Source organism: Chrysemys picta, chromosome 2 (genome assembly GCF_011386835.1).
Source record: "Chrysemys picta bellii isolate R12L10 chromosome 2, ASM1138683v2, whole genome shotgun sequence".
Taxonomy (NCBI): Eukaryota; Metazoa; Chordata; order Testudines; family Emydidae; genus Chrysemys; species Chrysemys picta.
In genome coordinates, this window is record NC_088792.1 from 131,414,274 (window position 1) to 131,428,564 (window position 14,291).

Here is a 14,291-nt window from a genome sequence, read left to right on the forward strand (position 1 = left end):
CTGGCTCATTTTCACCAGGCTGGTTCAGGGGCTTGCGGTGCAGGAGGGGGTGAAGGCTCCAAGGTAGGGCCAGAAACTAGGAGATCAGGCTGCGGGAGGGTGCTCCGGGCTGAGGCAGTGGGTTGGGATGCGGGAGGGAGTGAGGGCTCCAGCTGGGGGTGCGGGCTCTGGGGTGGGGCTGGGAATGAGGGTTTTGGGGTACAGGAGGGTGCTGCAGGCTGGGACCAAGGGGTTCGGAGAGTGGGATCAGGGCTGCGGCAGGGGGTTGGGGCACAGGAAGGGTTCGGGGTGCAGGCTCTGGGCAGCGCTTACCTCCTGGAAGCAGCAGCATGTCCCCCCTCCAGCTACTATGTGGAGGCACGGCCAGGTGGCTCTGCGGGCTGCCCCATCCACAGGCGCCACCCCTGCAGCTCTCATTGGCCACGGTTCCTGGATAATGGGAGCTGTGGAGATGGCACTTGGGGCTAGGGTGACCAGATAGCAAGTGTGAAAAATCAGGACGGGGTGGTGGGTAATAGGTGCTTATATAAGAAAAAGCTCCAAATATCGGGACTGTCCCTATAAAATTGGAACACCTGGTCACCCTACTTGGGGCGTGGGCAGTGCTCAGAGCCCCCTGGCTGCCCCGATGCATAAGAGCCGGAGGGGGGCATGCTGCTGCTTCCGGGAGCTGGGCAGAACCATAGCAGGTGAGGAGCCTGCCTTAGCCCCACTGCGTCGCCAACTTGACTTTTAACGGCCCAGTCAGTGGTGCTGACTGAAGCTTCCAGGGTCCCTTTCCGACTGGGCATTCTGGTTGAAAACCGGACACCTGGCAACCCTACTATTAGCAGGCATATCTTTCATCTTCACTCAAGCACAAACCTCACTGAGGCTCACATGTGTGCTAGCCACCCTGCATTAAGGTAAAATTCAATAGGTTCTTAAACTCCTTTAGCAGGGCCGGCTCCAGGCACCAGCTTGGCAAGCTGGTGCTTGGGGCGGCCACTCCGGAGAGGGGCGGCAGGTCCAGCTATTCGGCGGCAATTCGGCCGACAGTCCCTCACTCCTGCTTGGGGTGAAGGACCTTCCGCCGAATTGTCTCCGCAGAGGCGATTGCGGCTATTTTTTTTTTTTGTCTGCTTGGGGTGGCCAAAAAACCCTGGAGCCGGCCCTGTCCTTTAGGAAATAAGATAGCTGAAACAACAGAAAACACTGCCCCAAGGGATTAGGCCACATACATGACTAATCAGAAGCTGAGCTACGGTGGGCAAAGGTTTTTTTTTCCTGGGGCTGATTGCAAACTCAGGAGTCTTGTGTGTGTATATGTGTCAGCAGTACACAGGACCAGAAAAGCCAAGACAGAGCCAGAGAAGTGCTGATAGGATAGCCCTGAGAGAACATCACATGAAAGAATTTTCTGGACAGAGTAATGTCTGGAAGGGCAGGCCTAGTACAGTGAGGACGGAAACTGCCTCCTGTTTGATCCTACTGTGTTCAGAGAAACAGGATTTTGTACATTCTTTGTAAATAAACAGGATTGACCTACAGAAATATACTATTTATATCATCAACTTCTCCTACGGGAAACAACACTCAAGGCCCCAAACACTGGCTAACTGCTTGGGCCAAAAGAGGCAACAATATCACAGTTCTCCTTCAATGCTCCTTCCCTGACTTTTTCAAACCTCTTCTCCTACATAAGCAATTCCTGCACTTCCAGTTATTTTCATTGCCCTTATCTCGACTTGTTCTATATCTACGTCATTTTTGAAAGGAAGTCATTGACACTAAATGCATTTAGTAAAAATATCATTGACAACAACATCCATATTATTTTCTATCTTTTCTTAATAGAATCGAACCCCTTATTCACCATTTATTTATTCCTTCATTTTTGACCAAGATTGAGCAGATGTTTCTGTTGACATGTCCATGCCGATGCTTAGATATTGTCCTGACAGTTTAATAATCCAGAATCTAGTGTATACTAGTAAGTTAAATGATTCCTTTCTAATGTTTATTACCTTGCACTTGTGTACAGGCTGTTTGATTATCAAGTTTTTAACCCCATGCTCACCACTGTTTTCCCTGAGCAGAGGGGAGCTGAAACCTATGGATCTAAGCATGATGTAGGGTGAGCTGACTCTGCAGCATACTCATCCCTATCTCTCCAAACCCCTCCATAGTGATTCAGATCCATAGGTGTGGGCAGGGAGGGGAAGGGGAAGAAGTGGCCAAGCTTTGTCAGATTCTCTTCCTCAAACCTTCATAGAAAACAGAAGCAAGTTACTGAAGTAACCTAACTGGATTGCTCACCCATGGTGAATCCTCCTCTCCACTATCCCTATTTTTTTGTGGAGAGTAGTGGTCAGAGATACCTTGCCAACTTGGATGCATCCGAAGAAGTGAGGTTTTTACTCACGAAAGCTTATGCCCAAATAAATCTGTTAGTCTTTAAGGTGCCACCAGACTCCTTGTTGTTTTTGTAGATACAGACTAACACGGCTAACCCCTGATACTTGCCAACTTGGCTCCTGTAACAACTGGGCTGTCAAGGGGGCGGATAGTGGAAATGCAGAAAGAAGGGGAGATAGTGGAAATGCAGAAAGAAATCTGTAGGTTTAATGAGTTGATCATCCATCTTCTAACATGGGATGGGAGGGGAGAAACCCTTACACACAATGGAGGAAGGAAGAGGAATAATCATACACTGAAATTTGAAGCGTTTCCACGGTCTTCAAAGAAATAACCCACACAGAGAAAAATGAAGCCATTTCTGAGGTCCTTCAGGAATTCATCAGGATGCTTCACTCATGAGTTTTGATGAGACATAATCTATTGTCAGCAAATGTTGCCACTCTAGTACTCTCACTCCTTCTCCATATTGTTTCTAAATACACTGAACAGCAGCTGTACTATTAACTTCTCTATACGCTGAGATTGGCCATGTCATCCTATTCTTAGGGCTCGTCTTCACGTACCACTGTAATGCTGAACATGAAGGTGACGGGAGAGCTTCTCCCATCGGTGTAATTAATCCACCTGCCCAAGAGGTGATAGCTATATTGAGGGGAGAAGGTCTCCTGTCAACATAGAACCGTTTACACAGGGGCAGGGGGTTAGATCACTATAACTACATCGCTCAGGGGTGTGCATTTTTCACATTTCTGCGTGATGTAGTTATACTGATTGAGGTATGTTGTGTAGACCTGGCCTGAGTTCCTAACTTTTAACCATTTTTTCATTCTTCTGCTTGAGCCCTGGGTCATACAAAGACCCCTGTGCTTAACTTTAAACTGGTAAATACTCCCATTGATTTGAAAGGGATTACTCACATGCATAAAGTTATGCATGACGTGTGTAAATCTCTGTAGATCAGGGAATTTGTGAGGTTTCATGGATGTAACTGAGGGGAAAATTTGGCCATATATACTTGAGCAGGATACATATTTTTTTAAAATGAATATTCACTCAGATTTGTAAGTAATTTAGCATCAGCCATGTTCATGTCCCTTTTGTGTTTACTTTGTATGGAATTTTCCACACAATGGAATTTTATGGGCACAAAAGTACATAGAAAACCTGCTTCAAAGTTGTTTGCAAATACTTGTGGAAACTGAGTTTTGTATTTACATGCATAAGTATTTGAAGCTGAAGTGAGTGTGTATTTGTACAGCCAGGATACAGAAACAATACTGTGTGAAATATCTGATGAACTACAACTAGCTAACACATCTTGGATATTGAATTCAGACATGCAACTGGTCATAATGAAGCAATATAGTTAAAAATGCATCGAAAATTTGTTACATAATTTCAGTGAATAAACCTGAGGAGATCACAATCTCCTTGCTGTTGTTGTGGGAGCAGGAAAAGAAGTTACACTTTCTTAGTAAATTATTAGTTGTGAATTATTGGCTCAGCACTACTAAATATATGGGCCTGATTTAACAATGCATTACTCCAGTTGTATACAGGTGTAACTCATTTGGTACTGTAGTTAAGCAGTGGTAAATCCAGCCCATTATATCCACTGGTTCTCCTGTATTCACTCCTTTGCCAGCTCAACAAATTCAAAAAGATACAAAAAAAGCAGTTTTACTTTTACAAAACTTAACACTGGTTTGCCCTTAGTATACTTTGCTCTTTAAGATGCATTATAGCTCTAAAATGATTTCCTTAATTACTTTTCTGGTACCAAGGTGGTCCTGGGGAATGAAGTGAGGTTGTACTTCAGTCGTCTGGAAAAGCAGCTTTATAATGATATTACACTTTATTTGTAAGTAACTCAACTATTTCAATCTTTTGAACCTTCACAGCTCTTCAGTACCACCATCTGGTCCTTGAGATTTATTATTATTTATTTTCCAAAGTTATTCCATATATCATTGTCCTTTTTACAACTTGCTTTTCTAGGGTACCCACTGTCTCAATAGTGAGTATTTGATTTCTGATTCACTGAAATAATTTCTTATTTTCTATACTGTGACGGGGTTTATGGATCGCACACTGGACCAGTGGGGTTGACCAATCACTGTGGGCTCAGGAGACCAAGCCCCCTCTCTCCTGTTATGTGTGCTTTAGGTGGAAGGGACAGATAAAAGGAGAAAACTCAGCTCAGTAGGGACTGGCTGAGGAGGAGGGAGGACATGTGCTGCAGGCTCATGCAGATGCACCATCGACTCTCCAGACTACTGAGGCCATGGACCTGGACAACGCTGTGGAGGAACAGCCAACTGAGGAAACTGATGGGAATGCCAAGACACTGCCAGCCGAGGAGATGCCCAAGATGGGCTTTATGGTAGGAAGAAGCGATGTGTTGGGGGTGCATGCAGGGTCAAGTGCCCCCCACCCAGCAGTATTCCCAGGCGGGGAGTGGAAGGGGCAAGGCCAGAACCTCTTCCAGCCACGTTGGGATGCTGCCCGGTACAGCACAGCAGCTACCTGGGAGAGCACCTGGCTGCAGCAGCAGTGGATTAACCCCCGTCCTGGGCTTGGCTTCTGGGGACAGCAGTCTAACGAGCTGGAGCCTCCTCCCCGCTGTATGCTCGGCCCCTGTCCCTGGAAGCTGAGCCTGGGCAGGGAGTGGGCTGCCACTGCCGTCCCTCCCAAGCCAGGCTCTCTCCCAGGAAGCTGGATACGCTGTAAAGAGCAGCAACTGGGAGCGGCTCCATCCCACTCCCCACCCGGGCCTGGTTTCCAGAGAGAGCAGCTGAACATGGGGGGGCAGGGGGAGCCAGTGCAGTGGGAGGATAGAGCCCCTCTCCCCCATGCAGGTAATGTGGGTTGGGGAAGGGGCAGGGAGAACAAGGGGGGAGGAGACACAAGGGGAGGCACCAGTTGTCTAATAGGGAACATGTTATGAGCTGATGCCTCTATCCTTGATGACCAGTCATCTCAACAAAACTTATAACTGGTGTTAAGGCTGGGAGAGAGCTATGAGATTTTTAGTTAAAGTTCCATATTTGCTGGGGGCAGTTTTTTACTTGGATAACCTATCTGCTAAGAGTATATTACAGCATATCAAAATCTTGGTCTTTTGACCAGAGAATGGTAGATATACATTGCTCTGAAACAGCCAGAAGCGTGCACATTTTCTACGACACTCGCCCTTTAAATTTTGTGTTACATGAGCAGAGTCCTAGAATTTCTATGAAAACAGCAGTGTGGCGTGCAACATTGGCCCATTGGAATGACTTGTTAACAAGAAATAGTAAAGTTGTTAATCTAATTTTTCTCATTATCTTCATCACTGAAAAGATGCAGATTCAGTGAAAAAAATTCAGTGACCTTTTTTCCCCTGGTTCCGTGAACACTAATGCAAATTTTAAATGTGCATCCTAGAAAAAATAGATCCTTATACATTTTTTGGAACTGATGGCTCATGTACTTAGAATTTTAAACACTATTACATGATTGTATCGCAGCTTGCTACTTCTTCTGAAGCTGACAGGATGCCCCTGGAAACAAGATAATACATCTCAATGCAGTAGTCTGTCTAAACATATATATACATATACATAATGAATGTTTCATTTCTTTGTTGAAATTCATGGAAGGTAATAATAAATTGGAGTCTCTTAGATGTGTGAGTGATGGAATCAAAGACCAAACTGTATATTTTGAGGTGGTATGACAAAACATCTAGTACTGGGGGAAGCAACGAACTGTGAAATAAAAGACCAAGTTAAAAGCTGACTTGAACTGTTGAGATGTTAATATACACACAAACCATTTCAGCTGTACTTACTAAAGAACATATTTTATTCCAGTATGGTGTATATTTATTAGATACAAACAAAACCCTTAAAACTTTCCCACTTGCTTTATTGATGTTTAATTTTATTTAAGATATGAAAATTGAACTTAGTCCACCAGTAATGCAGTGCTGTGATCTAACAACACTTTACTACAGATTTTGTGTCTGGTCAAGTTGCAATTCAAACACAGTACAATCATTTTTCAGAGTCTGAAGGGATAGTAGAGAGGAGTGCCTCAACACCGTCAGCTGACTGGCATTGCTGGGAGCTCAGCTTGTTCGGGAAAAACTCAGCTAAGTGAAATGCACTGCTGAAGTCCATATCCTTATTAATAGTAATTGTGGTAAGAGATTGTAGTGGAAATTAAAAAAAAAAAGAAAGAGAGAGCAGATAAAAGAGAAAAATGTAACATGAAAATGAACCTGAATGGAAAAAATTAAAACAGGCAGTGGAGAAAAGATACCTCACCTCTCCTCACGGTTCTGTCCCACACACACACGGCCCCCGTGCCGAGGAGTTGGATTGCTGCACGAACGCTGGCGGACTTGAAAACCAATTCCACAGGTGGTACTGCAGGGTGACCAGGAAGTCCATGGAGTCCAGCCCCCATTTCTAGTAGAATAAGAAGCCTTGGCTCTGTCATCTGTTATAATATACAGTGAGCAGCTACATGGGTGTAACTGAGAACAGAATTTGGCCCATTAATATCTGCAGAGATAGTTAATTCTGCATCAAGTTAAACTTCCAGAAGAACACTTGGTGGAAAAAAGATACTTGTTTTTGCCATTGTTTCGACCTGGTCTATATGATATATTACTGTTAAAATGGGCCCAATGACCAAACAAATATAAAATCCATACAAGGCCTTGTAATCTGACTATGTAAGAAGGTATAAAACATAGAATTTAAGGCCAGAAGGGACCACCAGATCATCTAGTCTGATCTCCTGTATCTGACAAGTCTCCAACACCATTCAGCTCCTGACACAACTGAAAACAGACCAAAATATTATAGGCTACAAGAGACTAGACTATTATGTGCCACAGGCCGAAAATGGGAGGAACCAAGGTGCACCAGTGCCCGAGACTTCATTATAGCAGGGAAATGATTAAGTGAGATATACCCAGATAATCCTGGCAAGTGACCCACCCACTGCAGAGGAAGGCAAAAACCTCTCAAGGTTGCTGCCAATCTGACCTGGGGAAAAATTCCTTCCCACTGCACATATGGTGATCAGTTAGACCCTCAGCATATAAGCAAGAGCTAGACAGCCAAGCACCTGAGACAGAAAATGCTCAGTGCTACCTCAGAGCCTTTGCCCACGCCACTGAATCTCCAACTGAGGGCATCCCTGGTGGTTCAAAGTAAGGAGATTAAAAGAACAAAACAAAATACATGGGGGGAGGGACAAACCCTTCCTGATCCCTGCAGCTGACTGGCTGAAACCCTGAAGCGTGAGTTTTTAGGAACATAAGACATAAACCAGAAATGAGACCCTGGGCTTCCCCCGACCATCACAAGCAACCGCATCAACCCATCAGAAAACTATAAATGCTGTTATTATGCCTTGGACAATTCTGATAATTGACCACAGGATATTGGAATTTCAGTGCAAATACTTCTAGAGATGAATCTCCCCTAAACTGGGTCTATGTAATATTACTATTCCCATTGGGTTTAACATATATATTTTGTTTAACCTCTCCAAGTTGTATTATATATTTTAAAAATAACAGTGATGCATCCTTTTTCTGCTAACATTCTTATTAATAGTCCACATCAGAGCAAATCCATGTATACACTGATAATTATTTAGGTTAATGACATGTATTACTCTGTTCAAAGCTCAATAAAATATTTTATTTTAAAACCTCACACTTTTAACTTTTAACCAACTTCATTGCCACAATCACAAATGTTTACTTTAGTTTTTATAAAATTAAATTACATATGTTGTTTGATAATACACGTTATAGGGCAGGAAGACAATCTGACATTCTCCTGTATTATTTCAGAATCCAAAACACTAGTAACAGAAAATGGAATTTAATTTTCCTCAGTTAATTTATTCTGGATACATTTAATATTTAAATTCCCACATCAATCTTTTGGAGAGAATTTTGAATTACATATTGCTCAAGTAGGTTAAAGCAGCAGTTCTCAAGCTGTGGGTCGGGACCCCAAAGTGGGTCGCAACCCTATTTTAATGGGGTTGCCAGGGTTAACCTTAGAATTGCTGAGGCCTGGGGCCGAAGTCAAAGCTCGAGCCCCACCGCCCGGGGCCAACGCCCAAGCTCAAGCTCCACTGCCCAGGACCAAGGCTGAAGGGCTCCAGCCCTGGACAACAGGGCTCAGGTTACCGGCTTTCTGTCAGGGGCTGAAGCCCTTGAGCTTTGGCTTTGCCCTCCTCCCCACTGTGGGTGGTGGGGCTGGGGCAGGCTCAGGCTTCGGTCCCCTCTCCTGGGGTCATGTAGTAATTTTTGTTGTCAGAAGGGGGCTGCAGTGCAATGAAGTTTAAGAGCTGCTGGGTTAGAGAGTCCATATTATTTATATCATGTCTTTTAAGGAAGATTAAAAACTTCAAGTTCATACCCTTCCTTTTCTGTAAAAAAAAAAGACAAACATTTAAAACAAGAAAAAGAAAAAAAAATCAAGTTCCAGGAGAAGTAAAATTTCAAGAGGAGACAATTACATGAACTCACAATTCCACAAAATCCTCAAATACAATAACAATGCCTTACGGTAAGAGTACCAAAAGGTGCTGATAGAGCTAACAGAATCAATACATATTTCTTATACTTGTAAATCCCTAGAAGGCACAGTCATGTTCCCATTAAAGTCAGTGGCTAACTCCTATTGACTTTAATATGAACAGAATCATGCCAAATGTCTGGAAAGAAATTTTAAACCCTAAAGAAATCAATGAATTATAGCAGTTTACATTGGGTTTTTTTCACACCTGAAAATTGCTAGTAAAGATAAGAAATTCAACAAAAATCAACTCAACAATGTTATGCTCTTGAGATTTCATTATAAACATTTTAAACGAATACTAAGGTTAATATAATACAAATTGTCTTACTCTATTGGGAAATGATTCAAAAATTAAAAAGCTCAACTGGTTCAATAATACAAGAGGATAAAAATGTTTAACTTGTCAGATCATTTTAATAGTTGGCCAAAATGTGCAGTTTTAACTGTTTACTAATGATTTATTGCTATTTGAGCAGTGCATGAATCGTCCCTTGTTTTAATGGACCCAGAATTTGACACTACAGAAAATGTCTGCCTGAAAAATATCATAGTTCACAGCTACTGACTTTGGACAGAAAAACAGGGTTAATTACTGTAAGGATTAGTATCAATGGCATGATTTTCAGATGTATTAAAATCAATGGGAGCTTTGGGTGCCCAGTACAGTACCTCTGAAAATCAATTATTAGTATGAGTGGTTATGCAAATGAGATGATGTAATGTTAGCAGGGGAATGACTATGATAATAGCTGTGGTGAGCCTCTGAGCATTTCTCTATTTCCATCTAAGCCTTCAGGCCCAGATTTTTAAAGGTGTTTATGCATTGCTGCACTCAGTGTTGCAAAGCCCATTTGATTTAGGAGCCTAAGTCTCATTTTAAAAGGCTATTTAGGCACTGAGAAGCCAAAATCCAATTGACTACCTAAGTGCCTAAATCTCTTTTAAAAATGAAATTTAGGCTCCTCAATCAGTGAGACATTGCAGAAGTGAGTGCAGCAATGCCTAAACACCTCTAAATACCTTTAAAAATGTGGGATCAAAGTCTATACTTCGGGAACAACAGATACCTAATAACTCTTGTTCAATTGTTTAGCTTCATATAGTATCCTTATCCTCTCTTCTGCTCACAATTCTCTACTCTACAGTCAACTGTAAGCACCATATTGATTTTTCTTATCTATTTACACCCATTCATTATTGCATCTTATATCAGCTGGAATTGGTCCTGCTAGTGAAGGCAGGGGGCTGTACTCGATGACCTTTCAAGGTCCCTTCCAGTTCTAGGAGATGGGAGATGGGATATCTCCATTAATTATTAATTATTATTATTATTATTATTATTTGTTTACCATTACATGCAGGATAATAACTGTTCTGATTCATGCAAAAATATCATGCGGTGATTTGGAAGTTAAAGTATTTGCTACTGGTGTAGCATAAGTAATGGACTAGAGAAAGTGATAAAAGAACAGACTACTGGAAATGAACAGAACAGACCATTTAACAAGTTTCAACTTGAGAGTTAGGTGCAAAAAACATGAGCTCCAGATCAAATTAGCCCCACTTCCTTCACTATTACCAGTTGTCAGGACAAGTCTGCTAATCCTACACCCTCTAACTTGGCCACGACTGTTCAGAACAAACACTTTGTTTCTAAGCTTAGACTGAAAAATGATCTGCTCTAGTATTCTGTCTATGGGGTCAGGTGAGTGGTCTGGGATGGAAAAGTGGCTGCAAGACCAGACTTAGTGGGCCACAGATCAGGATATTATGATATCAGCACAGGCTACAGTGGACCTGCCTCTGGAGACTCCAGTGCAGAGAGACAAGCATCCTCCTTTTGCTCCCCATCCCTAGTGCAAGCATTCACAAATCCTGAGAGCTGGTCCAACGGAGGTGGTGCTAAAGGATGGTGACTTCCAGGACTTGGCCCTCAAAATGTGTTCTTTTTGATAACTGGGCCAGAACTAATGTTTAAAAAAAGCTTACTGGTCCTGCAAAAGTCTCTCTGTGCCCCAATAAATTACTAAACTCCGGGGCTTTAAATTGGGGGTGTCACCGAATGCATTGATTTCCCCCCCCATATTTCTGTTGTTAATGTTAACTGTAGTCAACTTAAATAGTTTCACAAAACCTGAAGTTAATTTTTCCCACTTGGCCAGTTCTCTCTCCCAGCGAAGTCTGAGAGGCTTATGTCCCATGCTACTGTGACTATCATCATAAGCAGTTTCATATTCAAGAAGGAATAGGAAGGCTGTGAATAAGGTTTAAAAGAAATATTACTTAAAATGTGTTTTATTTTTAATACTTTAAAACAAGATATCCTATAGGATCTGTTTGGGTCCTGTGATTGTCTGACGTACCTGGAGCAGTTGGCAATCTCCATACTTGGTCCTTCGCACTGCCAGCCTCCACACTGAGGCGCTGGACTGTCACACAAGCGAGTTCTGCAGAGGCAGGAGCCAACACTGGTACCATCAGTGTGGGTGCAGGATTTCCATTGAGACCACATTCCAAAATTCCCATCCACAGTCAAATTCCTGGTCTAGAAGATAAAAAAACAGAAAGTCTAGATAAGACAGCAGAAAACTGATCAGAGGTCCCTTTTGATGTAACTTTTTAATTGCACAACATAGTGAAGTCTGAACTTCAACTATTCAAAATTTAGAGCCACCACTGGAGTCATTCTCAAAAGGATCACACCCTTTTAGACTGTAAATCCTTTAGAGCAGGAATTCTCTTTTTTGTGTTTGTACAGTTCCTGGGGAATGGAACCTCAATCTGACTGGAGCCTTTGGACACTATACATAATAAATAATAAAACTCAATCTATCATCATCACCCCTAACTACAACCAATATCACTGGCTCCGTTGGAAAGAATTCCTACAGAAATTCAACAGGAATTAGAGCCCCGTTCTCTCAATCATCTTCTGACTGAAATTATTTCCCATTTCTCCCAAACTCTGCTGTCATCTGATCTAAGACACTGATTGCAAAACAGAATATGCAAGAATGTTTGCAGAAACATGACTAGATTGAAAGGAGGAAGTAGTAGAGGATAATGGTCAAGGTATAGATTCTAGTTAAGCCTATGCTAAATCTTAATGATTAGTAATTTTCTTTGATATTTATAAAAAACACATTTTAATAAAAGAGCCATCACTAAAATTCCACTCCCTGGGGAAGCAGAATGTGAATTTAAATATATACATTATATATGGGGAAAAACACAGCTGTAAAAAACAATACAAATGAAAAAGCATAAAACTTTACTTTTAGAACCCTCGCCTTTTCCCTTAAGGTCTATTCCCACTGTCTTCACCTGGAGGAGGATCAGGCTCTTTTACAATGTTGAATAATTCTTCCAAAATGCAGTTTAAAAGCTATGTGAATAAGATCTCTATAATTATATATTTAACCAGGAATTGTCTAATTAAAAGAAACAGTGCTAACTCTGGATTTCATCAGACTTCATTGCTACTGGAACCTTTCATGAAATTGGTGATGGATATCAGGAATTTAGCTCTCTAGATGAAGGCACTCTTTAGTAGAGAATGATTAAAAGATTAGAAAACTTGCATTATAGACTCAAGAAACCAACTTTTTGTTCTGTGTTTGTACAACACCTAGCATACTGGGATTCTGGTCTATGAGTAGGGCCCCATAGTGCTACAGTAATACAAATAAATAATAATGATATAGCTAAATAGTACATAGGTCCTCCCTGTAGCTGGGTAATTACCCCACTCCTGGGGAAAAGGCTGATTGTGGAGGCAGCCACAGCTGTGGACACACCCAATCAGGCCACAGCTAGCCCTGATATAAGGGCTAAGGGAGACACTCACTCAGCCTTGGAGTAGGAAGGACTGGGCTGCCTGGGAGCACAGGGTACCCGAAGCAGAGCAGTGCTGAGAAAGGGCAAGAGGAGCTGGGGTGTTCCAGCCTGGCAACTCTCTTCTCTTCCCCCCCCCCCCTGCTGAGACCTGATTAAGGTTTAAGGAGGTACTGGGGCTGCAGAGGCAGCTGGTCCAACCCCCTTGCCAGTGATGAATGGCTATTACAGACTGAAGTCTGCCCCAGGAAGGGGCTAGATGATGAGTGGCAGTAGCCACTGGGGCAAGGTGGGCATAGGGGGAGGGGAGTTCCTCTGGGAAGGGAGACCCAGATTGTGGGGGTACTGCTATGGGCAGAACCCCAATGTAAAGGGCACTGGGTCAGGGGGAGGATCGGGGGTGGGGGTGAGGAAGGAGAGACACTGGCCACCAGGAGGTGCTCTGAATGCTGAAATTGAGCTAATTCCTGGATGACCAGCAGGAGGTGCCACAGCTGTGAGTCAGCAATCTGCTACACTCCCCCCACCCAAGAAATAGGGGGGAGGAGGAGCCTGAAGCAGTTTAGCATGTTTTAAGTGGGGAAGCAGGGAGGAAAAGTACCAGTACTTAATGCCCTAACATCTGTTTCTACACTGAACTATAAACAAAACTGGCAGAACTGCTATGAAAGATGTGGAAAGGTGACTTACTTGGCTACCTGGCATGAACAATAGATATCACTTAATTCTAAACAGAGTAGGGAAGGGAGATAAAGGATGTATAAATTCCACAGCTAATTAGAAGATACAAGAGACTTAATTACAGCTGGCAGCATGTTTTCACTGCATCTCTGGCTGATCTCCAGCCACTCTGCTAAAAGGTTCCATAATTTAACTATTAATAACACTTTTCAAGATCAATCATTCACATACAGTACTACCCCATAGAACAGACAAGTTTATTTTCTGGGAGCTGAGACTGACAGAGCTACAATATATCAACTCAGCATACTGCTGACACATGTTTATTGAAAATAACACACTATAACACAGTGTGTATGCTGTTATTTTTCACAAACAGCAAATAATTATTTCTTGTTAAATGTCAGTTGTGCTCATTCTCAACACCGAGAGTTGGAAGAGTCTGTATTCTATAAACACAGATAACATGTCCCCAGTCCAATTAGTGTCAGAGCTGTGAAACCATCTCTACTGCTTACTTTTCCACAATGTATCAGAGCACCTTCACTGCTGTCTCACCTACACTTTTCCCAAGACAACACTCATATGATCAGATAGATCCCCAGTTGTCTAGAGAGAAATAAAATCAAATGTGGAACTATGAGTAGTTTAAATGAAAGTTTACTAACCTGAGTGCCAAATTCAGCTCTCACCAGCACCGCTGCAATGCCCTTTACCCATAAAGTTGTGTTGCACTCAACCTTCTCACCTACCTCAGAGTGCAGGCCAGCACAAAACAAG

At 42.6% G+C, this 14,291-nt stretch overlaps 1 protein-coding gene across 3 annotated transcripts in view; it reads right to left on the bottom strand.

Moving 5' to 3' along the window:
• The window catches only part of SEMA5A (semaphorin 5A), a 635,454-nt gene that overhangs the window by 142,923 nt on the left and 478,240 nt on the right, over positions 1-14,291 (bottom strand). For all 3 annotated transcript variants that reach the window (XM_042859868.2, XM_042859867.2, XM_065584224.1), the window contains exons 13-14: positions 11,360-11,541; positions 6,711-6,854 (exon numbers count right to left, since the gene is read on the bottom strand). In XM_042859868.2, coding sequence (XP_042715802.2) covers positions 6,711-6,854; positions 11,360-11,541 — 326 coding nt within the window. The remainder of the gene's footprint in view (positions 1-6,710; positions 6,855-11,359; positions 11,542-14,291) is intronic.